General features: G+C 43.5%; 1 protein-coding gene across 4 annotated transcripts in view; it reads left to right on the top strand.

Annotated features, from left to right (window-relative positions):
• Nucleotides 1–640: 640 nt before the first annotated feature.
• The window catches only part of PRPS2 (phosphoribosyl pyrophosphate synthetase 2), a 34085-nt gene continuing 7256 nt past the window's right edge, over nt 641–27469 (top strand). Inside the window, exons 1-5 of one of the 4 annotated variants that reach the window (XM_011950870.1) lie at nt 663–899; nt 8786–8980; nt 15398–15407; nt 19123–19221; nt 19910–20034. In XM_011950870.1, coding sequence (XP_011806260.1) covers nt 778–899; nt 8786–8980; nt 15398–15407; nt 19123–19221; nt 19910–20034 — 551 coding nt within the window. In that variant the 5' untranslated portion in view covers nt 663–777. Of the gene's footprint in view, nt 900–8785; nt 8981–15397; nt 15408–19122; nt 19222–19909; nt 20035–24820; nt 24878–27469 lie in introns of those variants that run through there. The other 3 variants (XM_011950872.1, XM_011950871.1, XM_011950873.1) reach the window with 3 other exon arrangements.

The following is a 27469-nucleotide window of genomic DNA, read 5'->3' as shown; positions in this document are numbered from 1 at the left end:
GAACTTACATAACAAGAGAGAAAAAAACCTGTCACAATGTTTTTATTGATATAATCCAAAATACAATAATATTTGAGTACAATTATTTGCAGGCCACATCTATTAATGAGAGAAAAGGAATTCTTTTGCTGGGGGGATATTTCTCTTCATTGGAGTTCAAAGGCGGTGTCTGCTATCATCCCATAAAGTGCCAATGTTCATGTATGAAAACGATGCTTAGCTCTCTGGTACAAACACAGGGAGCTCTCGCGATCTGGCCCATAGGCTGTAGTTTGCAGACCCTTGCCATAGTTGAACACCAGTCGCCCACACTGGATTTGCGGTGTTCCGGGGTGGGAAATCGCTCCGGGCTGCGAAGCACCTAGGGGGATCCCCCCAGCCCCCCGCCCAGTCCCGAACTCTCCCTCTGAGCCCAGCTATCCGCGGTTCATTGGCTCTCCCCGCGAGGCAGGTCTGGAAGGTCAAGAATGAGGCTCGGAGCTCTCTCCCGGAGCAAGGACACCTTCGGGCTTCAGGACCACCCAGGGCGTCCAAAACTGCTGCCAGGGCTGTGCCCCCGCCCCCTGGCACTTTCCAGCTCCCCCTCCAAGGCCGCTCTTCCTCCCTCTCGGCCCCCTCCAGCTCCTCCTCTGGCTCCTCCCCCTCCGCTCCTCCCCTTCCCTACATCTAGCCGCCGCGCTTTCCCGCTCCCGCAGCAGCAGCCCCCCGCGTCGCTGTCGCTGTCGCCTCCGCCACCTCCTCCGCCGCCGCGCGCCCCTCGGAGTCCCGCGCCCCACCATGCCCAACATCGTGCTGTTCAGCGGCAGCTCGCATCAGGACCTGTCCCAGCGCGTGGCCGACCGTCTGGGCCTGGAGCTGGGCAAGGTGGTCACCAAGAAGTTCAGCAACCAGGAGACCAGGTGGGGGCCACGCCGGCGGCCGGGCTAGGGAGAGCGCTGGGCACGCGGCTGCGGGGCCGGGTTGGGGGCCGGCGCCTGCCCGGGCCACCTCCGCGGCCGCCGCGCTCCCCCTTCCGGGGCGGGACGGTGGCAATGCGGCCTCCGCGCCCCCGCGCCATCGCCTGCGAAGAAGCCGAGGCGGGGCGCCGCGCGTCCCGGTGCGCGTCCCGGCTGTACCCCCGGCGGCAGGGCCTCGGGTCCTGGGACCGCTGCGACCTCGCGGTCCCGAGCCGCTCCCGGCCTCCCAGCGGCGCCGCTCGGCCTGGCGTCCCCATCCCGGAAGGGAGACGTCTGGGCGGTCACAGACCGTCGGGGAGAGAGTGGGCGAAGCGGGCGGGAACCGCATCGGGTCAGCGCGCGGTGGAGGGACGTCCTGGGTTGGCTGGTCCCAGTTTCCGCGTCCCTGCAAAGCTGAACCTCAGACCAGTGCGTGCGACTAAAGGTTTCTCCCGTCCCCAACTCCGGTTGCACAGTGGGTTTACCTGGGGACGGTCTGAACGCTGCTTCCCCCGACCTGCCCCCAAGGGTTTGATCCAACGGGCGGAGGATCAGCGATTTTACAGCTTCCCAGTTGACTCTCCTGAGCAGCCAGGGCGCAGACCACTGCGTTATCCAGAGCGTGGAGTTGTGCCAAGGTTTGAAAGACTGTGAGAACCCCAGGGCGCACGTGCTAGGCTCCCCTCTGCTCCCACTACTCTTGCTGCTTCAAAGACGATGGACTTTCAGCTTCCTTCTTGTTCTGGGACTCTGCTGTGTACAGCAACAATGCTGTGATTCGACTGTAACTTACACCCATTTCTCAAGCCCAGGAGAAGTGGTCGCCTCTGCCTGTGGGTCAGGTGGTGGCCAACCTCGGAAGCTGACCTGGGGGACTCCTTTGTCCACCTGCCTGAGTCCACACAGCTCCTTGACTCATTTCAAATTGGTCTCATTTTTCCCCCTTCTTCCTCCAATATCTAGTACCGTTAACTGTCCACAGTTACTGATCATTTTTATATCTTTGGCAAAGATCCAATTTAACCAGCATTTTCTAGAAATGGTGCTGGAACAGTTGGACACCCATATGCCCAAAAAATATGAAATTCCATCCATACTTTTCACCATTTGTAAAAATTAACTTTGAAGTGGATCATAGACCTAAATGTAAAATCTAGAACTATAAAATTTCTAGGAGAAAATCTTGATGACTTAGGGTCAGGCAAAAATTTCTTAATGAGGAGTTATGTTAATACTGATGGGAAAGGTACTATTTTTTGGCAAGTCGGCTTTTTAGGATATGTGAATCTTATGTGACTTCTTCCAGGTGGCAAATTCCAGTTATGGCTCCGATGATAATATAAGTGAAGAAACATTGTGATTGAGTGGCAGGTGGACTTTGGCTAAAGAATTCCACTCTGCAGTGTTTAATGCAGAAGTCTGAGAGGATGGTTTAGGGCTCTGGAGAAGGATAGAGCTAGGTTTGAGTGTTGCAATATTTTGCCAGTCTTGTTCAAGTTTCAGTCGCTTTAGGAACACAAGAAGAATAGTTTTTGTTCAGAAGGTGTCGTCATATAAGTAAAGGAGAAATTTCTTGATGAAGTAAATTTTGAAAGCAAGTATGTTGCCCTTCCATGTACTCAGTGCAGCACGATCTTTTGCTAAGGAGCATGGTTAATCTAGATCAGTTCACTGCTAAGTCAGTGTTGAGTTTCTCCTAAGAATACCGCATGTGCGGTTGGGCAAAACTCACTCAGACATTGAGGTATGATTGTTTATACATTTGGTTCAAATATAAAGCAGACTCACTTTTATTTCGTTTTTGGTGTTTTATAACCATCACTTGATAATTAGAAATCGTGGGGCCTCAAAAACCACTCAGCATGAAGTTTGGGAATTGCCTATATAGCTACATTTTATGTTTTTAATATGTAGAATATAAAAGGTTCACTGCCTGATTTTTCTCTTTTCCATGAACTGTACAAGTACAGAGCTTAATTTTTATAAACAGCCCTCTCTGGATTGGGTACTGTGCTAGGAATCCAGCTTTTAACTGTGTGATTGTAGAGAGGAGAAACTGAAGGGCAAAAGGAAGACAAAATTCTTTCAGTTCATTTAAGGGCCCCTTCTTGAATCTGTCACTGAACTAGGATCAGAAATCTGGTTTGCTGTCTCCTGGCCATCAATCCTCCCATTTTGCATTTTTTATACACTACTTAACTGAACATAGAGCCTTCTAATTTTACCTTCTCATCCCTATATCATTTCAGATATGCAGGGAGAGGTCTGCTCCAGCTTCACTATAGACCATGGAAATTCCATGGTGACATCTTAGGACAGCAGGTGTCTAGATGTCTCTGTTGTAACATTTTACCCTGGTCAGTTAACCTGCTGGCAGAATCTTAAGCTATACTGTGAGACAAGGTTATACAAAGTTATACGAGGTTATCGATTACCATGTAATAAATAAAGAGTTTAATGGCTTAAAACAGTAATTGTTGATTTGGCTTACAAATCTGCAATTTGGGAAGGGCTCAGTGAAGAAAACTTGTTTTTGCCCCATATGGTCACAGCTGAGGTGGCTAACTGGGGCTGGAGGGTTCTTGAAGATGGCTCACATGACTGGTAAAAACTGGTAGCAAAAGTTGTTACTAGCTTTTGCCCAGGAGCTTGGTTAGGAACCTCAGCTCCTCTTCCTGTAGACCTCTCCATGGGGCTGCTTGAGCTTCCTTACAGCATGGAAGCTGGGTTCTAAGAGCGCATGTTCCAAAAGACAGGACATTGAAGCCACCAGTCCATTAAGGACAGGGCTTGAAAGTTGGTGTATCATAACTTCTGTCATATGCTGTTGGGCAAGTACAGAGCCCTCCCAGATTCAAGGGCAGGAGACTAGACGCTGCTCCTCGATGGGAAAAGTGTTAAGAGTCTGTGGCTATCTTTTAGTTACCATGCCACTTTATTGTTGAGTCAGTGATGCTTTTCAGCCTTTTTATTTGGGAGTCAATAAAGATCCTCTAGTGGAACGGCAAATAGATGCTGCCTTCTGGCCACAGTTTTTTGTTTTTTTGGTTTTTTTGGTTTTTTTTTTGAGACAGAGTCTCGCTCTGTCGCCCAGGCTGGAGTGCAGTGACCGAATCTCAGCTCCCTGCAAGCTCCGCCTCCCGGGTTCACGCCATTCTCCTGGCTCAGCCTCCCGAGTAGCTGGGACTACAGGCGCCCGCCACCTCGCTCGGCTAGTTTTTTGTATTTTTTTAGTAGAGACGGGGTTTCACCTGTTAGCCAGGATGGTCTTGATCTCCTGACCTCGTGATCAGCCCGTCTCGGCCTCCCAAAGTGCTGGGATTACAGGCTTGAGCCACCGCGCCCAGCCTCTGGCCACAGTTTTTTAAAGACCTAGAATAAAGGTAGTCATGATCATCTTTTTGAGTAGAAGCAGGACTAGCTTTAGGGGAAAAGTTGCCATGGTGATGATATTCTCTGTCCTCCCCTGGACTGCTAGTCATACGAGAATTGAGGTTCCTGAGGAAAAACAGGCCAAAGAATCTAATCTTGTGGGATAAACGTCATAAGACCAGGAGTTGGCAAAGTTTCTCTGTAAAGGGCCAAATCGTAAATATTTTAGGCAGTGCTGGCACGCATAGTCTCTGTTGCTGCTGTATCTTACAGTTCTGTAAATCCCCTTGCCTCAGTAATGTCTGTCACAGGTTAGCAGGGCTGCATTCTCTTCTGAAGCTCTAGGGGAGAATCTGTTCCCGTGCCTTTTCCAGTTTCTAGAGGTAGCCCACATTCCTTCACTATTGGCCTCTTCCACCTTCAATGTCAGCAAAAAAATGTTGCTCTGACCCTGCTTCTGCTGTCTCCCTCTTGCATTTTTAAGGGCCCTGTGATTACAATGGGCCAATTTAAATAATCCAGGATAATTTCCCCATGTTAAGGTCAGCTGGTGAGCAACCTGAATGCCATCTGCAAACTTATTTCCCCTTTGCCATATAAACTCACATATTCAAAGGATTAGGATGTAGACATCTTTAGGGGGCCATTATTCTGCCTACCATGCCATTCTTAACTCACAGGCCATAGAAAAACGGCCTGTGTGCTGTGTTTTGTCGACCTCCCAGCTATGTAATACTGTACTTGATTTCTGCTGTAGTTCATTTTGTGCTGCTATAACAGAATACCGGAGACTGGCTAATTTATAAACAAAAGAAATTTATTTCTCACAGGTCTGGAGGCTGGGAAGTCCAATATTGAGGGGCTGGCGTCTGGCAAAGGCATTCTTGCTGCATCATCCCATGGCAGAAGGGTGGAAGGGCAAGAGAGCACACTTGAGAGACAGCAAGAGAGGGCCAAACTTGCTAATATAATAAACCCATTCTCAAGATAATGAGCACACTGTAGCAATGATGACGTTAATCCATTTGTGAGGACAGAGCCCTCATGACCTGATCACCTCTTAAAGGTCTCACCTATCAATACTCCTATACTGGGGATTAAGCTTTCAACACATGAACTTTAGGGAACACATTTAAACCACAGCAATTTCCAAATTAAGTTCATCTCATAGTTGACGTAATATTCACAAAGCAGTTAGATTTAGCTCCTTAGATCTTGAAATAGGAGGGAGCACATAGAATTCTTTCTGTCCCTCTCATCCTGTGAGGTTGGCATATTTTCATTCGTAGTAGAAGGCATGCAAGAAGATTGTGAATGTTATCAAAACAATTTTTACAACATGTCAACTTGAAAAACTTTATTTTTATTTTCCTTTAAAATTTTTTTTAGAGACGGGGTCTTGCTTACATTGCCCAGGCTGGACTAGAACTCCTGGGCTCAAACAATCCCCTTGCCTCAGTCTTTCAAGTAGCTGGGACTATGGGCATGAGCCACCATGCCCAGCCTGTTTTTAAATTTTCATTAGGTATAATTGGCTCTTGGAGTTTCACTTTTGTTGCCCAGGCTGGAGTGTAATGGTGCCATCCCGGCTCACTGCAACCTCTGCCTCCTGGGTTCAAGTGATTCTCCTGCCTCAGCCTCCTGAGTAGCTGGGATTACAGGCATGCACCACCACACTGGCTAATTTTGTATTTTTTAGTAGAGATAGGGTTTCTCCATGTTAGTCAGGCTGGTCTAGAACTCCAGACCTCAGATAATCCGCCCACCTCAGCCTCTCAAAGTGCTGGGATTACAGGTGTGAACCACTGCGCCCGACCTTATTTGACTCTTTTAAGAAAACAATTGTATTGAGTATCTGATAGCAGGAGAAGGGAGAAGGATAATTATTCATGTTCCTCATTTGTAATTTTAAAATATTTCATTTTGGGATGAATACATTTACAGACAATTCTGCTGTAACGTGACATATGTATTCCTAAAAATTACCACGCTATGCAAAATCAGGCAATCCAAAACCACAGGGCGTATGAGAGAAATGGGGTTAGGGACATAACGTTCAAAAACTTCCTCAGTGACCCATTAAAAAATCATAGGAATGTTATACAGGTTGAGTATCCCTTATCAGAAATGCCTGGGACAACAAGTATTTCAGATTTTTAAATTTTTATTTTTATTTTTTTGCATTTTGGAATATTTCTATTGTACTCACTGGTTGGGCATTCCAAATCTCCAAAAATCCAAAATACAAAATGCTCCAGTGGCCATTTCCTTTGAGCATGATGTCGACACTCAAAGTTTCAGATTTCAGAATTTTGGATTAGGGATCCTATCAAAATGATGAAACACTGACATGTATTACATGTTCAAAAAATATTGGTTGGATGCATTGGCTCACGTCTGTAATCCCAGCACTTTGGGAGGCTGAGGTGGGCGGATTACTTGAGGTCAGGTGTTCGAAACCAGTCTGGCCAACATGGCAAAACCTGTCTCTACTAAAAATACAAAAATTAGCCAGGTGTAGTGGTGTGTGCCTGTAATCCCAGCTACTCGGGAGGCTGAGGCAGGAGAATCACTTAAATCCGGGAGGCAGAGGTTACAGTGAGCTGAGATGTCACCACTACACTCCAGCCTGGGCAACAAAGTGAGAAAAAAAAAATTACATAAATACTACGACAGAGATGGGATTTTCCATTAAAAAATGCCTGAGGTTTAGGGTTCTCTGAAATGACGTGAAAAGTTGTGACACCAAATGTGAATGAGTGTGGCTCGTTGTCCTCGAGGTGTGTACATGGGTATGTTTGTGTATTTCTAAGTGGCTTCATTCAGCTGGGTACAGTGCAGTTTTCTGCAGTCTCGGGATAAGAGGTTGTGCATAAGAAAACACGAAATTCATGCTATGCTCAAATTGTTCCAAATAATATCAATCATTGAAAGAAATTTCCCTTTTCAAAACATAGCAGAGCTGACCATCGTCTTGGTTTGGACGAAGAGCTCTGCGAAGGACGTGCCTGAGCACACAGCACTATTTTCTGTTTCTTCTCACCAAAGGAATATACCAGGGATGAGCTGGCTCTCCCTCTCATGTTGGACATCCAGAATTCTGTACCTGGAAATACAGAAACTTCCAGACATGCAATTTTCAAAAACTTAGCTGCTATTTACTCTTTCTCCAGAAGCTATGTGAGGATGCCAACCAGCAAAACAAGGAAGTATACCAAGAAAGAGGATACAGAAAATGGCAAATGGAGTGCAGGAGAGGGGGCAGGGAATCCCCGGATGGCAGCTGTGCACAGGCAGAGAGATAACCCAGGCCTGCCACCCCTGGGAGGGATGCCTGCAAGATGATGAAGTACAGATGGGACTTGAGGCCTCTGACCTTGGGAGATTTTGATTGTTAGTGAAGGGTTTAGGGTGGAATCTGGATTCAGGATTCAGAAAACTTAGCAGATAAAAAGGTAAGAGAATGACCTCCAGGGAAAATAAAAAGAAAAGATGTGCATGAAAAGAAAATATAAACATTTGTTTAAGTTTATTGCATGGCAGAGCTCTGAGCAGCATTTGTGCAGTTAAAAACATAGAGTCAATCTTTAATGTGAATATTGATCTATATTGGGATGATGGCGAGATGGGAAGTTTGCATTGCAAGTGATGGAACTGAATGGAAATAGTTCAATCCTCATCTTCCATAGTGAGAAGTCAATACACTTTGCCTAAAATGAAAAATCAAGACACAGCAATACACACATATTAGCTAGAATTGAAGGAAAATATCTAAAAACCCTATCAAGAGTTGAAATTGGTGGCCTCTGGGCACTTTCTCTAAGTCTTACAGAATGGTTTGAATTTTTTAAGCAATATGACTGTATAACTTTAATAAAAAACTAAAACTAAATATAGTATTTTGCAGAAAAGAGTTAACATAGCAAGCCTGAGACTTAGGCCTATTTGCAAGGTTGGCCCTTGGCTGGCCTCTGGGAGCTTAGATTTGCAAGGGTACCCACCATTTCCCGGTAAGAATGGCTCACTGCATAAACTCTTAAACAATTGATAAACAATGTGGTTCATGCTGAATGCCTGTGAGTCTGACATTTTGGTATGTGCTAGGCAGAGGGTGCTTATATGACCAGCCCACAATACAAACCCTGGGACTTGAGTCTCTAAGCAGCTTCCCTGGTAGAAAGCCCTTCACACGTGTGGTCACAGCTCACTACTGGGGCATTAAGCTCTACCTCTGACTCCCCTTGGGAAGGAGTCTTGGAAGCTTGCACCCTGTTTCCCCCATCTTCACCCCATGCACCTTTTCCCTTTGCTGAGTTTGCTCTGTGTCCTTTCCCTGCAATAAATCACAGCCATGAGTGTAACTATTAGGCTGAGTCCTATAAGTCATCCTGGTGATCATCAAACCTGGGGGTGGTCTCAGGGATGCCCGAGATGCAAATATGCTTCAATATTAACCGATGGCAGTTTTCTTTTCCTAGCGTGGAGATTGGTGAAAGTGTGAGAGGGGAAGATGTCTACATCATCCAGAGTGGCTGCGGGGAAATTAACGACAATCTGATGGAGCTCCTCATCATGATCAATGCCTGCAAGATCGCATCATCATCCAGGGTGACTGCTGTGATCCCGTGTTTCCCATATGCCCGACAAGATAAAAAGGACAAGGTAGGAGAGGTGTGTCCTGCCCTAGAAACCTGTTCTGGGCCACTGTCAGTGTTGTTTTTCCTCATTTATCCATTTGATTAGCATTATCTGGAAAATGTTGGCTTTTTCCTTTGATGATCAAGTAAATATGCTTCCTCATTTCGTTTGTTGAAGGTTTGGCTTTGAACCTACCCTGACGCTAATATTCAAATAAACAGGTAATGCATATTTTTGCAGGTATTAAAATACCATTATTGTTCTTGTTATAATGAAATTGTTGTATGTCTTTGTGGTGGTGGATAGAACTAAATACACACACGCACGCATAAAAGTACAAGTCAAACTGGAGCATATCTGAATCAGATCACTGGATTGTATCAATTTCAGGGTCCTGGCTGTGATACTGTGTTATAGTTTTACAAGAGGTTACCACAGGGAACTAGGTAAAAGGTCCACAGGATCTCTGCGTTGTTTTATACAACTGCATGTCAATCTACAATTCCCCCAAAATAAAAAGTTTAATTAAAACAAAAAAACCCATGATCTCTTTTTAACCTTTTAAAAAGAATAGAAATAGTATCATTGAATTATGTTTTTCACAACATTAGCATCAGAGGAAGCTCTGTGAGTCTTTAGAAAAAAATGGAAGAAAATGTGATTGGTCTTTGCCTTTGAGAGCAACAGAGAAATCGGAGGTTGAGAAGAACTTTGAAGGAGATTGTATTAGTTTTCTAGGGCTGTCACAAGAAATTACACAAACTGCATGGCTTAAAAGAGCAGAAATTTTTCCCTCACAGTTTCAGAGGCCCAGAAGTGTGAAATCAAGGAATGGACAGGGGCATGCTCCCTCTGAAGTCTGTAAGGGAGGATGCTTCCTCACTTCTTCTAACTTCTGGTGTCTCCTTGAATTCCTTGGCTGTGGCTACATCACTCTGGTCTCTGCCTCTCTCTTCACCTGGCCTCTTCCCTGTGTCTCTTCTCTGTTTCTTATAAGGACACTGTCATTGGATTTCAGGCCTAACCTAATCCAGAATGAACTCAACTTAATCTTTACATTGGTTACATTTGCAGAGACCCTATTTCCAAAATGAGGGCACATGCTGAAGTTGTGGGTGGACACGAGTTTTGGGGGGATATTGTTTGACCTACTACAGTGGTCAATTCCCAGCTGTTGTCCGTTCCATAATTTATGGATAGATAGATGTTCAGCCGGGCTCAGAGAATCCTGCCAGTTTGCAAGACACACTGCTGTTCTCTGATTTGGTAACTCAGTGCAAGAAAAGTTTTCCCCAATATGCTGCTTTTTATCTCCATAAGTCATTTCTGAAACAACACAGATTTCTGAAGCAGCACACAAGATCCCCTCATATTTGAAAAAAATCCCTTTATAAATTTGAATTCATATACCAAAGTCCCCCTGAATTTTAATCCCAGCCTCCTCAAGTCATGGTTTCCATTCCCTGACTTGAAGATGGCCAATGAGTTAATTTCTCACCTAAAATCTAATTAGAAGGGTCCACATCCTTTATCTGTAAATGGCTATATGGTCTCTGTTGCAACTACTCAACTCTGGTTGTACTTCAAAAAGAGCAATAGACAATATGTAAATGAATGGGTATGGTTGTGTTCCAATAAAACTTTATTTATGGACACTGAAATGTGAATTTCATATTATTTTCACATGCCTTGAAATATGATTTTGAATTTTTTTCAACCATTTAAACATGTGAAAGCCATTATTAGCTCACAAGCAGTACCAAAACAAGTGACTGGTGGCTGGTGGTAGCTGGATTTGGCCTATAGTCCATAGTTTGCCAACCACTGTATTAGACCACTGACAGATTTTGTGTGTGTGTGTGTGTTTATGATCTAAACTTGACCTTGGGCAGCCAAAACCTTAGCTCACATACACTGCTATGAAGCTATATCCTCCCACTAGCTATTTGTATAGCTCCTTTTATTTTCAACTCGATTCTAGAGTTTTATGTGTATTTTTAGCTATTAAGTTTCAATTTTCTAATTTTGTCCCATTGGTATAATCTGTTGTCCTAGCTATTCTTCCCATCTGTATGTTTTCACAGAATTGTTTAGCATCTTTCTCCTTGTCCATGTCATAGAAGAGCTAGCTTTCTGCCATTATTTCTTCCTTCCTTGTGGTTTAGTAAATTCTCACATTGTAGCTGGTTTTTTGTTGTTTGTTTGTTTGTTTGTTTGTTTGTTTTTGAGACAGAGTCTCACTCTGTTGCCCAGGCTGAAGTGCAGTAGCACAATCTCAGCTCACTACAACCTCTGCCTCCCAGGCTCAAGCGATCCTCCTGCCTCAACCTCCTGAGTAACTGGGACTACAGGTGTGCACCACCACGCCTGGCTAATTTTTGTATTTTTGGTAGAGATAGGGTTTCACCATGCTGGCCAGGCTAGTCTCAAACTCCTGACCTCAAGTGATCTGCCCGCCTTGGCCTCCCAAAGTGCTGGTATTACAGGCGTGAGCCACCACACCCAGCCTGTAGCTGTATTTTTAATCAAGCTCTTTCACTCTCAATAGATTTTATATTTTGTATTTGGCCCTGAGATATTGAATATATTGTAACTTCTTTAGAAAATTACTCCTTTTATCATTATACATGCCCTCCTCCACTGTTAGGTGATTTGTAACCCCATGTTCCTCTTTAAGTGATAAAATATTGGAAGCTCTACATTTTTGTTAGCACATATCTGATTTGTGGTGACCTCTTTTTACAAAGTTGTATTTTCAAAATGTTTTCTTATTTGAGTTGGAAAAACTAGCACTGTTTTTTCGCCACTCCTTCTATTGTAGGAGGTGTGATGCAGTCCAGCCTCCATCCCCTAGTTGCGCGTAGCGCTCCCAACCACCGCTAACAAGAAGAGTCCTATGGATTTCTGGAACTGCAGTGGCTGTAACTGTTGTTTTTTGTTTTGTTTGAGATGGAGTTTCGCTCTTGTTGCCCAGGCTGGAGTGCAATGGCGCCATCTCGGCTCACTGCAACCTCTGCCTCCCAGGTTTAAGGATTCTCCTGCCTCAAGGCCTCTCAAGTAGCTGGGAAGCATGCGCCATGACGCCTGGCTAATTTTTTGTATTTTTAGTAGAGACGGGTTTCACCATGTGGGCCAGGCTGGTCTCCAACTCCCGGCCTCAAGTGATCTGCCCACCTCAGCCTCCCAAAGTGCTGGGATTACAGGCATGAGGCACCGCACCCAGCCGGCTTTAACCGTTTTGTGGAACTGTGTTGTCTAACTAGCTAGTAGCAGTTTTCCTGATGTTAGACAGTTAAATGTGTTTTCCATTTTGGCCCGTTGTGAAAACATGTTTATTTTCTTTCTTCTACCCTTTCTTTAATCACTTTGCTGTAAGTGTGTTTCTTGGTAATAACATTGTAGCTGCTTTTAATTTTTTATCCCAGTCAGACAATTCCATGACTTTCTGAGCTTAACTGCGGATGGAAGAGAGGTCTTTCATCATCAACCACACATAAGCAGGGCCGCTGGTAACATTTCGAGAGACAGTATGTGTAGTGGCTTAGGAAGTCGTGTGGTTTCTCGTTAGAGAACACAGCTAGGAAAGAAGTAATCACAGTGGGGTGTATTAGTTTCCTAGCACTGTTATAACAAATTACCACAAACTGGGTGACTTAAAACAACAGAAATATGTTCTCTTAAGTGCTAGAGGCCAGAAGTCCAACATCAAGGTGTTGGCAGAGGAATATTCCTTTTGGAGGCTTCAGGGGAGGCTCCTCCTTCCTTGCCTCTTCCAGTTCCTGGTGACTGCCAGCCTTGAGGCCACATCACTCTAATCTCTGCTGGAATCTGCGCATGGCCTTGTCTTTTGTCTCCATCAGATCTCTCGCTCACTCTCACATTTTCAATTTTCTTTTTAGAGACAGAGTCTCACTTTGTCACCCAAGCTGAAGTGCAGTGGCACAATCTTAGCTCACTGCAGCCTCAAACTTCTGGGCTCAAGTGATCCTCCCACCGCAGCCTCCCAAGTAACTGGGACTACAGGTGCACACCACCACACCTGGCTAATATTTTTTGCTTTTTGTAGAGGCGTGTCTCACTATGTTGCCCAGGCTGGTCTCGAATTCCTGGGCTCAAGAGATCCTCCTGCCTTGGCCTTCCAAAGTGTTAGGATTAAAAGCATGACCACCACACCTGGCATCTCTCTTTAAAGGATACATGAGGCAGCATCTAGGGCTCACCTGAATAATCCAGGATAATCTCGCCATCTCAGGATCCTCAATGTCATCACATCTGCAAAAACCTTCTTTCCAAATAAAGGTAACATTTACAGATTCCAGGGATTGGGCTCTGATATTTTGGGGGCCACCATTCAGCTCACTCCAGGAGGCCTTAAAGGAAGTCACTGATGTGTTAAGAGACAAATAGTTTAAGGACACTTTGGGCTTTGAGCTAGTACATATCATTTATCATCTAGGCCAGGATGCTTTCAAGATTGTAAAGGGAGCTCTATGGATAACTGTGCTAGGAAACAGGTGTCTGCCTAGACTGTCCTGGGCAAGTGACATAGGGCCACCCTCTCTATAGCCTCTGGACTGACCTTGGAGGTAGCCAAGACACATAAGCTGTCCTGACACCGTTATTTCTGATGTGTCTGTGTAGTCAGTGTGACTCATATTATAGTGAGGAGACAATTTTGTTCTTTCCCCAAACTTCTGAAAGAGGAATTCTTAATTCTTAATTTTATCTATTATTTGAGGTGTGCCTTTGCTTTATTTTTTTGAGATGGAATCTTGCTCTGTCACCCAGGCTGGAGTACAGTGGCACAGTCTTGGCTCAATGCAACCTCTGCCTCCAGGGTTAAAGCAATTCTCCTGCCTCAGCCTCCCAAGTAACTAGGATCATAGGTGTGCGCCACCACACCTGGCTAATTTTAGTATTTTTAGTAGAAATGGGGTTTCGCTATGTTGGCCAGGCTGGTCTCGAACTCCTGACTTCAAATGATCTGCTCACCTCGGCCTCCCAAAGTGCTGGTATTACAGGTGTGAGCCACCACGCCTGGCCCACCTTTGCATTTTTTAAATGGCTGATAATACTTTTCCCAACTATTCCTTCCTTACCTTGGATCACATGGCTTGGCTTTGTACTGAGAAACTGTACTTCGGTGAGGGGAACAGGCATTTAGTAAGCACCTGAGAGAGATGGCCCAGCGCCTGTTAGCATACTTCCTCTCTTAGAATCTCTTAGACAAGTGCTACTGTTAACCAGTACAGGTTAATGATGAGGAGACCAAGCATGATTGGCGTGGGGGTGAGGGGTAGGGGAAATGCACTTCTACCTTTTTGCTTCGTTTAGGAAGGCATAAAGCCATGTGGTGTTAGATTGTGATGAGAAGCTGTGGCCTACACTTGATCTCTCATCCCAGAAAGAAAATTCTCCTGCACAGCCACAGGAGGAGCTCTGGGCAGCCCTCCGAGACTTTCTGTTGTGTTTTTTCCTTCCCTTAGGACTGTATTACCTATGACGTCTAATGACAATGAAATTCTGTGTAATTGCTCTACTTGGAATTCCTTGCAAAGAAGCCCAGAAAAAAAAAAATCTAGAAGCTTTTAGCCAGATTCAAAGCTGGTTTTATTTTTTTCTGTAAACCTTGTTGCTGCTTTTTAAGCAAGCCCTGCACATATGTAACATTTTATTTGGGGTTTTCTTTGTATGTACAAGACACCAGGGACAGATTCTGACGGCGAAGGAATGGTTTCATAAATTAGGACACATCCATACAATGTAATATTAACATAGAAAAATGATGATGATGTAATATTAATTGTAAAAGACATGGTGCCAAGTGGTCCGAGCTCTGGCATTGAGAATCAAGTAGGCTCAAATTTGAATTCCAGCACCATTATTTACTCAGTTTGTCCTTTGTAAAAGTTACTTAAACTGTCTGTATCTTTAGTTTCCTTATCTGTAAATTAAGTACAGCACTAGCTACTATTTATGAAGTACCTACCATGTCATAATACATGAGTGGGCAAGCTTTTTCTGAAAAGAGCTGAATGTCATTTTGGATGCCATTTTGGATGTCAATGTCAGTGGGCCACTGGGTCTATTGCAGCAGCTCCACTCTGCCATTCTAGTGTGAAAGCAGCCATTAGTCAATGCGTACATGAATGGGTATGGCTGTGTTTCAATAAAACTTTATGTGCACTGAAATCTGAATCTCATATAATCTTCAGATGTCACAAAATATTGTTCTGCTTTTGATTGTTTTTCAACCATTTAAAGACATAAAAACCATTCTTAACTCACAGGTTATGCAAAAACAGGCCGTGGGCTAAGTTTGGCCCGTGGATTCTAATTTGCCGGTCCCTGCTATAGAACACACTCAATAACTGCTGGTTCCCTTCCCTGGTAAAAACAGTAGGTTGGGCTGGGCACGGTGGCTCACACATGTAATCCCAGCACTTTGGGAGGCCGAGGTGGGCAGATCACCCGAGGTCAGGAGTTCGAGAACAGCCTGGTCAACATGGTGAAACCCCATTTCTACTAAAAATGCAAAAATTAGCCAGGCATGGTGGCATGTACCTGTAATCTCAGCTACTCAGGAGGCTGGGGCAGGAGAATTGCTTGAACCCAGGAGGCAGAGGTTGTAGTGCAGTGAGCTGAGATCTCACCACTGCACTCCAGCCTGAGTGACAGAGCAAGACTCCATCTCAAAAGGAAAAAGAAAAAAAAAGTAGATTGTGGGCAAGGCTGGGAATAATGACTTCTGAGGCGGGTAAAGGACTTGTAGTTTGGGGATTTCTTTTTTCTTTTTTCAAAATCATTTTCAAGATCATGTTCTCTTTTCAATAAAATTTTCTTTTGTTTCCTTTTTTGTACCAGAGAAATTGAGAACAGTTTTTCCTGATGTGAATTTCTACAGTCTTGTAATTTTTTTAAAAGCCCGTCAAATTTACACTTTTCGAAAGGCGATATTTGATGCATTGAATAACATCTGGAATAGCCTGGGACTCTGTCATGATTGGGCTGACTTGCAAAACATTTGACTTTTATGCATTTTTCACTAGGGGAGCTGAATGTTTTACTTTTGGCTACTGTACCTTGACTCTACCTTTGTTTCAATGCTATACTTTTCTTTGTATAGGCTAGCAAGTCAGTTAACTAGTAAATCATTTTTCCTGCAAGATTCAGTTGGGTATGAGCCAAACTCTGAGACACAGAACAAAAACCAAACTTGTAAACAAGGTGCGAAGAAGAAAATCAGAAAGTGTGAATTTAGAAATTACCCTGTGGTTTGGATCCCAGAAGTTAAGAAACACTGGATGCCACTGAGGAGAGATGAGAAGGGAGGATTCTTTTTGCTGGCGCCTTAGTCTGTGCTGCTGTAACAAAATACCACACACTGGGTAATTTATAAAGAACAGAAATATTCTTTGGTGCCGGGCGTGGTGGCTCACACCTGTAATCCCAGCACTTTGGGAGGCCGAGGCGGGCGGATCACCTGAGGTCGGGAGTTGGAGACCAGCCTGACCAACGTGGAGAAACCCCATCTGTACTAAAAGTACAAAATTAGCCGGGCGTGGTGGCGCATGCCTGTAATCCCAGCCACTCAGGAGGCTGAGGCAGGAGAATTGCTTGAACCTGGGAGGTGGAGGTTGCGGTGAGCTGAGATCATGACCATTGCACTCCAGCCTGGGCAACAAGAGTGAAAAAAAAAAAAAGAAATATTCTTCGAACGTGTGTCCTGGGAGGGGGGGAAAAAGGGCAAAAATGTATTTTCTCATAGTCCTGGAGACTGGAAGACCAAGACCAAGCACCGGCATTTGGTGTCTGTTACGGGCTGCGTCCTCCAGAGGGAAGAATGCTGTGTCCTTACATGACAGAAGACGGAAGGGCAAGTTTGCAAAATGCTGCCTGAAGCCTCCCTTAGAAGGACCTTAATCCTGCTCTCAAGGGAGCAGCCCTCAGGGCCGAATCACCTTTTAAAGGCCCCACCTCTTAATCCTGTCACTTTGGCAACACCTGAATTTTGGAGGGGACCATTCAACCCGTAGTAACTGATTGGACAATTGTAGGAGAAGCACAAAATTGATTAGCGTTGGAAATCAGGTTCTATTACAAAGCAGTTGTAACAACTGATTTGCTTTTTTTATTATCCTGGAACTTTGTTACACTAAATCATTCTCACAATTAGTGAGGCTAATGAGTAAGCCTTGGACGTTTAGTGTTAATCTGTTAGTAAATATTTATTGAAGAACTAGCAAATGCAGAGTGTGGAACTGTGTTCTGCGGATGATGTGAAAATCTCCAAAACCAATTGTTTGCCCTTGAGGGATGTATTCTAATTGTGAACTATGACATTTGTACATATAATATATCCGAACATCTATCTTTCAGCAGGTATCACAAGGCAGTCCCAAATGGTAGGGCCAAATGCTTACCAATTCTGTGCCCCCTTAGAAAGGAGAGATGATTCCTGGAGTTCTGCCTTAAAATTAGGAGATTTGAACCAGACCTGGAGGATCAAACACATTGGCTCGGCAGAGGCAGTGGAATAGGGACAAGGCAGGCATGTGGGTATAATGGCCAGACTTCAAGTGTTTTCTAGAGGAGGAAGAGCAACCCCAAGGCCGACTTCAGGGAGGCTTCCTGAAGCAGAGGTGTAGGAAAGGAGCTGTTCCTAGGAGGCTGCAGCCAGACTAGCCGGAGAACTTGAGAGAATAAAGCTGAGAAAATTTTATTTTATCCCAAAAGCAACGTGGAATGTAGTACAGGGGAGTTAAATGATGAAAACATGAGTTATGATCTCTAATTAGTGGAGAAGATTGAAAAAATAAAAAAAAAAAAAACAAGAAAAAAATATATATATATTTTTTTGAGACGGAGTCTCACTTTGTCACCCAGCCTGGAGTGCAATGGCGCAATCTCGGCTCACTGCAACCTCCGCCTCCCGGGTTCAAGCGATTCTCCTGCCTCAGCCTCCCAAGTAGCTGGGACTACAGGCATGCGTCACCACACCTGGCTAATTTTTTGTGTTTTTAGTGGAGACAGGGTTTCACTGTGTTAGCCAGGATGGTCTAGATCTTCTGACCTTGTGACCCACCTGCCTCAGCCTCCCAAAGTGCTGGGCTTACAGGCATGAGCCACCATACCCCATATATACCTATTTTTAATGATAGAATATATATTTCTTTTTAAAAAGTGCTATATTTGGGAAAACACAAATAATCTGTTAACATTTTTTATGTAATTCCTTCCTGCATGTGTTTTTACATGAATATACTGTGTGTGTGTGTGTGTGTGTGTGTAACAAAGATCATTTGAATGAAATCTTTTTTTAAGCTTTTCTTTTTTGTGGCTGATATATAGAAATACTGTTGTTTACAACAAAATGCTGAACGCCACCTAGGTCTAATCGTGTGTCTGTATAATCTCTTGAATTTCTTCAATGTGGGCAGTTGTATTGTCCATAATTTGTGATGTGGAAACCAAAGCTATAGAGAAGTTAGGTAATTTTACAAAGAATGTAATGTCAGTAAATGACACTAAGTATGAAATTAAATAGTAACTATTATCAATCCCCTTACAGTATTCATTCTTTGACCTTGTTTTTTTCCATTGTAATAGTGTCAGCATCCAACTGTTGGCACATGAATTCCTCTTTAATAGCTGGACTTCTTTTAGCCTCTGGCTGTGTGAGGGTCTCTTGGCCTCAGTGATCTCACATGTGCCACTCGGTCCTTCTAGAACACTATTCTCCTTGCCTTTGCTAAACTTGCCTTAAAAACAATTTCCTCAGAGGGACCGCTAATGATGATCTTGTTTAAACTTTATGTCCTTCCTACTACTATCATCTCACTCTCTCGGTACCTTTTATTTCTACACACTTACCATGATTTCGGTTATACATATTGTGACATTACATGTACATGTGTTTAACTGTTTGCTTCTTTTATACTTGTTCTCTATACCCAGCGTCAAGCACTTAGTTTTGCAGTGGTATATGTAAATAGTAAATGTTTGCTGAATAAGATGGAACAAATATATCTTTTGCTGTTACAACATACATGTATAATTTTCTTTTTGATGCTTCGTTGATTGCATCTATGATTTATCTTTCTCATGTACGTCCTAGTGGGAGGAATCTAACAGTATCCATCTTTTCCTGTTATAAAATTCATGTTCTTATTTTTAGAGTCGTGCCCCAATTTCTGCAAAACTTGTGGCCAATATGCTGTCGGTGGCCGGGGCGGATCACATCATCACCATGGACCTGCATGCCTCTCAGATACAGGTATCCGTGTTTTCCTTTTGCAAATGGTTAAATCAAATCTGTTAAATTAAATAATCTTAGAAGAGGTAACATTACTTGTGTTTGAGTTTATATATGGCTACTCTCTTGGATTTTTGTCTTTACTAAACTTGGAAATATACTTTGATGTTAGTACTTCCAGTCTCTATCACCACCTTGCCCCCCAATCAGTTTTGGAGGAGTGGGGATGGCTTTTTGGTAGTAAGCTCAATATAGTTCCATATCAGCTTATGGGAAATAATTAGAATGGCAGAGTCATAATATACATTTTTTAACTTCTTCATAACTTATGTTCTTTGTCTCTAAAACAGGCCAAATTATACTGTGCCACTTTGTGTTATATAATGAACGTGAAGTATTTGATTTATAATAAATACTTAAGAGACAACAAACCTTTTCCCTCACTGTCCTGCACAGCCATTCTGTTCCTCAGAATATAGGCCGTCATAGGACAATAGAATATGTCCCAAAAGACAGATTGGACTGAAATATGCCCCTATGACATATCTGTCTTTTGATTTAGTTCCGTTTAAAATTAACAATAGGGAGTCTGTTATAAAAGCTTCTTTTGAACAAAAAAATGCAAATGTTATGTAATGAAAGCAATTATTGTTTAAAAAATAAAGGAAGAAACAAAACCCTGCAACATGACACTCACTTCTCCCTTTAGGGATTCTTTGATATTCCTGTGGATAATTTGTATGCGGAGCCCGCAGTCCTGCAGTGGATTCGGGAAAACATTGCCGAGTGGAAGAACTGTATCATTGTTTCACCTGACGCAGGGGGAGCCAAAAGGTATCATGCAGGCTACACCTTGCAGATTTTTCCATCTGCTGATTGGTTTTTCCTTTTGCCATGTATTGGATAAGGAAGCATGCTGTAAATAACTTAAAACTTTGTTTTGCTAATGAGCAAGTAAGTAGACCACAGGCTTCACTTCCAAAGCAGAAACCCATCATCTTTGTTAATATTTCATCATTCAGGAAAGAAGAAAATATACACAGAGACACACATACACAATAGGTACATATTGGTTTCTTTGTTTTCAGCAAAGGGTAGATGTGTTTGACGTTTTTTTAAGTTATTGTTTTCTGATTATAAAAGTAATGAGCCTAATTGGAAAATAAGCCTTTTAATTAACAGCACTTGGAAATGGTAGCCAAACTAGAACAAAATTTTTTAAAAGAAATCTCTGTACATAGAATACCAAGAAAGGGAAATATCTGAGACCAAGAAATAAAGCAGAGGCTGAAAGCCATGGCCAGGTGGCTTGGGGGATGGGCATCAGATCCAGGAAGAGTCTGGTGGCTTGGGTTTTCATGCTCACGTGGAAACCCCCATAAAGAAGGGAGCTAAAGCCAGGCACGGTGATGTATGCCTGTAATCCTAGCACCTTGGAAGGCCAAGGCAGGAGAATCACTTGAGCCCAGGTGCTCCAGGCTGCAGTGAGCTATGATCACACCACTGCACTCCAGCCTGGCTAACAGAGTGAGACCCTGACTCTAAAAAAAAAAAAAAAGAAGAAGAAGAAGAAGAGAAGAGGGCTGAAAGCCAGATTTCTAGCCAAAAGTCAGGGGAAAGCCCATCTTTACCTCGGCCTTTGGATTAGGGGAGGAAATAGTCACCTATGAGAAGTCAAACCACGAGCCTGTGAGCCTGTGCCACATCCAGATGTGGAGTGGAAGACACACAGAAATGTGCTCCAGGCTGCAGAGCCTCTGCAGAGGGAGAATTTCACAATCCTAGCTGCTCGGTGAGTGCTCCCTGCTCAACCTGACCTGATGCTTGATCCAAAGTTAGAAAACCAAGAGAACACAGTCCACGCAGACCCAGCACGTGCAGACAACAGGGCAGCAGGCAGCCAATACTTGGGGATAAGAGAACAATTACTGGACTATCAAATAAGTAAGTTTAAAAGGAAACTGAGGTGAAGGAGAGTTAACAACCTGGTAGTAACAGTACGGCAGTGATGACGCACCTAGTGGTGTGAGAACGTGGTACTGAGTAGCACATCTCAAGGGCTTGGCAGAGATACTCCGGGTGTTAACAAGCAATCAGGGTACAGGGTGTTCACAATCAAGGATGAGCACAATAAGAGAATGCTGCAAACTGACGCTTGGTGACCCAAGGACCTTGTAGAGCTTTGCAAATGCTGTCTGGGAAGAAAAAAGGCTGGGAGGGGAGTTTTATTGTGTAGGTAGAGACCTCTATAAGGGAGAGGTAGGAGAGACTTCTACCCACCCCCAGTCCAGTGAGGAAGCAAGGAAGCTCTAAATGTGCACTAATAGAGGTGTGATTAGTGACAAGTGATCAGCCTTCGGAATGTCTGACATCAAAAGCCTGTCCCTCATTTGGCACCCTCATCTGCCTGCAACCCAGCTGAGGACCTAGGATCAAACGCAAAAGCTTAGAAGTAGCCCAGAAAGTTGTCTTAACACTCTTGCAGGGAAACACAGGCCCTGATTCTTAGAAGAGCCTTGTTCATTCTGCTCAAAGCTGCCTTCCAACAGCTGCTTGGGTTCCCAGCACAGAAGAGAAGGAACAGACCATGCAGCTGGAGATCAGCCTCTGTCAGCAGCAGGAAGTGGCTGTGGCCAGGGAGGAGACACAAATATATAAAAAAACGGGAGCAGAAAGTTAGCTTGCAAAGACCCTAGATGGGCAGTCATGGGGTGGAGAGCAGCGCTGTGTCACTTAGCCTATTACTGTACGGTGTGTAATGTTCACAAAATTGCCCTTGGCCAAGAATCAAGGTTGAATTACGCTGAGTGTCCTCTGCAAAAGATTGTAGCAACATTTTGGAGTCATATCTACTAGAAATGCTTGCAGTTGACTTGGAAAGTTCTGCAAGTCACATGGAATCTGCGTTCAATGAGGCAAATGCACTGGCCCGATGGAAGGTTAGAGGCAAAGAAGCCAGCCAAAGGGGTACAGGAGCGAGCGTCAGATGTAACTGGGTTATAACAGCTTTGTTACAGTGTAATTCAAATACGTACAATTGGCTGGGCGTGGTGACTCACACCTGTAACCCCAGCACTTTGGGAGGCCAAGGCAGGTGGATCACTTGAGGTCAGGAGTTCAAGACCATCCTGGCCAACAGGGTGAAACCCTGTCTCTGCTGAAAATGCCAAAATTAGCTGGGCTTGGTGGTGCACGCCTGTAATTCCAGCTATTCAGGAGGCTGAGGCAGGAGAATCACTTGAACCTGGGAGGTGGAGGTTGCAGTGAGCTGAGATCATGCCATTGCTCTCCAGCCTGGGTGACAGGGCGAGAGTTCATTTCAAAAAAGAAAAAGAAAAAACTAAAAAACCCCAAATATGTACAATTTACCCATTTAAGGTGTCCAGTTCAGCAGTGTTTTGCATATTCAGAGATTTGTGCAACAGTCACTGTCTAATTCCAGAACATTTTTATCACCCCAAAAAGAAACCCTGTACCCATTAGCAGTCACTCTTCATTTACTTCCCCCAACCTTATTCCTGGCAGCCAGGAATCTACTTTCTATCTTTCTGGGGTTATCTTTTGGAGGCTTTGTATATCAATTGGTAGTATAGGACATGGCCTTTCTGTCTGGCAGATATCTTTGTAAACCAGAAAATATTATTTTGGCAGCTACTCCGCCCAAAGAATAGTAGATTCCACAAATTTGTTTGACCATCTTTCTTTCCTCCCCCAACCTTGTTTTTATATACATAGTCTAAGAATATAATACATGCTCTTAGCAGAAATTCAGACAGTACAAAAATGTCCCGTCCCCGTTCTTTAAATGCCACTGTTATTTCCAGTGTCAGAATTGTGTTATTTAAGCATATATCTGCCTATTTATTTCACACAAATGGCAATGTGATGTACACGGTTCTTCATTGTGCTTTTCTAAAAAACTCGCTTGCTGTATCTTAACAATGATTCCATAGCTGTGTTGTACAGCTGTGCAATATTCCCTTGTGTGCTTGTACCACAGCTCCTATGAGTCAGGCCCCCTCTTACCCATTTGTAGGTGCCGTTGTTTGCACTCTTAAATGCAGTTCTGAAGCAATATCGTTGCTTTGACATTTTGTACACATGTGCAAGTAGGATACATTCCTAGAAGTGGAACTGCCGAGTCAAAAGGCTTGAGCCATTTTAGGTTTGATGGGCAGTGCCAAAATATGGTCTTTTCCAAAAGATATACCAGTTGACGTTCCATCAGGTATGGATGCCGGTAACTTTCTACACAGCCTTGCTCACACAGTGGGTTATCAGGCAGTTTACTTCCAGGTCAGGTAGGTGATCTATGGCATCCTCTTCCTGTGAGCTCAGGTTGCTGTGGGTGAGGGTAATACCCTTACCAGGGCTTGTTGATTTGCCATGAGAGGGGTCTCTATTGAGATATTTTGCCTGTTGTTCTCTTGGCTGGGACCTTTCTTGGGGCTTGTCTATAGTTTTGCATAGACAACAGATCACAGCTGTTTCTCATGTGTGTTGCAAATATTTCTCCAAGTCTTTTCATTTCTTCTCCTTTTTTGTATTTTTATTCTCTGCAGGACTTTAAAAAGCTTCTTATGTAGTCATGTTTATTTTTTCTTCTCATTATGGCTTCTGAGTTTATGTAGGAGTCATCCTTCTCTTAAAATTTGTCTTCTCCCATGATTTTGTATATTTTTTTCTTTTTTAATGTCCCAAGTTTACTTCCATCTGAAATTTATTTTGGAATAAAGAATGAAATAAGAATCCAGCCCCCCCACCCTACTGTCTAGTTTTTCCAAAACTATTTATTAAATAATCCACCTCTGTTGATTTGAAATGGCATCTTTCGTCATATACAGACTTCCCCATTTCAAATAGATAGCTATTTGCCAACTCCTACTTTTAAAAAATGCAGAATAAAGTAAACAGCGTAAATGGCTGGGGTTGAGATGCTGTTTTGTTTTGTTCAGACCTCCTTTCAAGCAATCTGCGCTCAACCACCCCTGCTCCTTCTGCCAGGAAAATCAAGCTTTTTAGAGACATACATTTCAGATTTTTTTGTCACCTCCTTTCTCTTTTCCAAGTGTTTCCGCAACACATCATTGTCATCCTCATGTTCTAGCCCCCAACTGACAGTCTCCTCAGAACAGCCTTGCAGGTAATACATGACACATGCAGTTGACATTATCTGTGGCTTCTTTGCTTGATGCAAAAAGTCACATTTAGCAAAGGAAAATACTGTACATTTCTGTCTGACCAATTGGAGTTTGTTGCTTTAGAAAAAGCTTTGAAGGTTGACTCGTTACAGATAAAATTGAATGTTGCCACAGGAGGTCACTCTTGGGTAGGCTTTGTAGCTTGGTTGGGTTACCCATGGAAAACAAATTAAACCTAAGAAACCTACCTACCACTGCTGAGATAGCAAGTGTCAACCTAAAAGTGGTATGGGAAGAGGGTAAAACTGGATAACTCAGGTTTAACTTTTTTTTCTGATTATATAATCTTTGGAGATGCTCTATAGGAAATTTGGAAAGTAGAAAGAAGAAAATCTTAACGACTTTGTATCTCGACTAGTAGTACCACTATGAATAATTTAGTGTACTATGTATCTGTCTCTCCTGGGGGAGCTGATATGGCACACGGACCCACAGAGAAAAGATTGTAAATATGTGCCCAGAAGAAATCCAAAACTGTATGAATATAATTTTCATTCTGCCTTTTTCTGCCTAAGATTTCAGTGTGGTACGTTGTGTCAACATCATTTGTTAGGAGTATGTATTAGGTCTCCAAGATATACAAGGAAAAGAAGAGTTATCTATAGCTTTTTCAGGAAATCATAGCGTTCTAACAACCCAGGAAGCTATTTGCAGGGGTATGTATTTTCCCTTATCTTCTTCTTCTGACATTACCATTGGATACCTTTAAGTGGCTAGGGCTCCCCACTCAAATGAGATGTCTGTGTCCCGCACTGCCAAGAACCACAGAGCTCACCTTCCTTCCCAGTCTGACTTCCATGCCTACCCTGCTGTTTGCTTGTAAGCAGGCTCATGAGAACAGGCACCACCTGGCAGAGGGATGAAAGAAAACAGGTTCTGCTTCAACTTCTCCGGTATAGAACTTCTGCCACAAAGGGCAGTGCTTCCCGGTGCTGGGCTGTGGATTGGTATCCTGTCATGCCCAAATCTGCCTAGTCTTTACCAAATAAGCAGGCGGTAATATATGTGGACATTTTGTTCAAGGTGTTCATGTGTCTTGGGAAAACCTGTCTCATGTTCCCAGAGAGTAGCTTTCCTTACCTGAAGTTTAAGTGGCTTTTATGACATTGGCATGTAGATAGTAGAACTGTGCGTGGTTTTTTGTTTGTTTGTTTGTTTGTTTTTTGAGATAGAGTCTCACTCAGTCGCCCAAGCTGGAGTGCAGTGGCGCGATCTTGGCTCACTGCAACCTCTACCTCCTGGGATCAAGCGATTCTCTCGCCTCAGCCTCCCGAGTAGCTGGGGTTACAGGCACCCACCATCATGCCTGGCTACTTTTTGTTTTATTGTAGAGGTGGAGTTTCACCATGTTGGCCAGGCTCATCTTGAACTCCTAACCTCAGATGATCTGCCCACCTCGGCCTCCCAAAGTGCTGGGATTACAGCCATGAGCAACCGTGCCCGGCTGAACTATATGTGTTTTAAGGTGATTATGGAGCAAAATTTTTGTTAGCCTTTAAATTAATTTTTTTAAAATTAAGTCTTTAAGGAAACTGTTGACAGCTAGACAAGTTTACAAACAAAGGGTATCTGCTAGGGCTACTGTGGTTTTGGTTGCATCCTGAAGGATGAGCGTTTTAAGAGTAGGATGAGTGTTTTAAGGGTAGAAGCATGGACCTCAACGTAGTAATGCTTCCCTTTGCTTCAAGGACGTTGATGTCTTATTCTCTTATCTCACAGTCTCTGTGTTTAACTGGAAAGTTTGGTCCCTTTTCTTTTATGATAACTGACATATTTGGATTTATGACCACCACCTTACTATGTGCTGTTTTTGTTTTGGAGACAGAGTCTTGCTCTGTCACCCAGGCTGGAGTGCCATGGCGCCATCACAGCTCGCTGCAGCCCCAATCTCCCAGGCTCAAGTAATCCTCCCACCTTAGCCTCCCAAACAGCTGGAACTAGAGGCACATGCCACCATGCCTGGCTAATTTTTGTATTTTTTGTAGAGGCGGGGTTTTACTATGTTGCCCAGACTGGTCTCCAACTCCTGGGCTCAAGCGATCTGCCTGCCTCAGCCTCCCAAAGTGCTGGGATTATAGGTGTGAGCCACCATGCTTAGCTATTATATGCTTTAGTTTTTCCTTCTCCACAAAGTAGACATTATTATTATTTTGGTTTTGTACAATCAACATTTGTTTAGATTTGTCCACAGATTGATCAATATCTTTGCTCACCTTTCTCCGCCCCTGCCCCCCACCACATCTCAATGTATCTGTGGTCATTTTCCTTTTGCTTAAGTTGCATTCTTTAGGTGGTTATATGTTAGAAATAAATTCTCAGGTTGTATAGTTTGGCTGGAACTATCTTTATTTTGCCCTCCCTCTGGAAAGGCAGTTTTGCTGAGTATAGAGTCCTAGCCTGACAGCTATTTTCTCATATCACATTGAAGATATGACTCCATAACTTCTGGCTTCCATTGGGGAAGTTGAGGACTTGGCCATCCTTTCTAGGTGACTCGTCTTTATTCTTTGTCTCTTTTAAACTTTCTTGATCTTCTATAGTTTTGTTAAGATTGTTTGGGAATTCATTTGCTGGGTTTATTGGATCCTCAGATCCTACAAACCCAACAAATCATCAGGAAACAGTTGTCAGAAGACATCATTGGTCCTGTGTTTCCTACAGAAATAAGAAACAATAAATATTGCACTGAATGTTTGTGGTTTGGAGTCCCTGAATGATAAAGAAGGAACACATTTGCAAAAAGTTGCGTAGGGTTTTTTTATGCAGAATTTTGTCAGAAGACAGTGGTGCTGTATGTTTTTCTTTGAGTGCAAATGTACATTGCTAAGTTTTTTTTAAGATGGCATGTGCTTTGAAAAGAGGATATTGCATTTTTAAGAGTTTAAAAATCTTTTGAGTGAGAAATATAAAAACATCGTATTTTCACCTCTTTAGATGAAATGAAAGATGTTTCTCATTAAAACAAAAAAAAGGAAGGCCGGGCGTGGTGGCTCACGCCTGTAATCCCAGCACTTTGGGAGGCCAAGGCGGGTGGATCACGAGGTCAGGAGATGGAGACCATCCTGGCT

This window comes from Colobus angolensis, unplaced genomic scaffold (genome assembly GCF_000951035.1).
Source record: "Colobus angolensis palliatus isolate OR3802 unplaced genomic scaffold, Cang.pa_1.0 Scaffold310, whole genome shotgun sequence".
Taxonomy (NCBI): domain Eukaryota; kingdom Metazoa; phylum Chordata; class Mammalia; order Primates; family Cercopithecidae; genus Colobus; species Colobus angolensis.
Note: the sequence above shows the minus strand (reverse complement) of the source record. Positions and strands in the feature narration are given on the sequence as shown.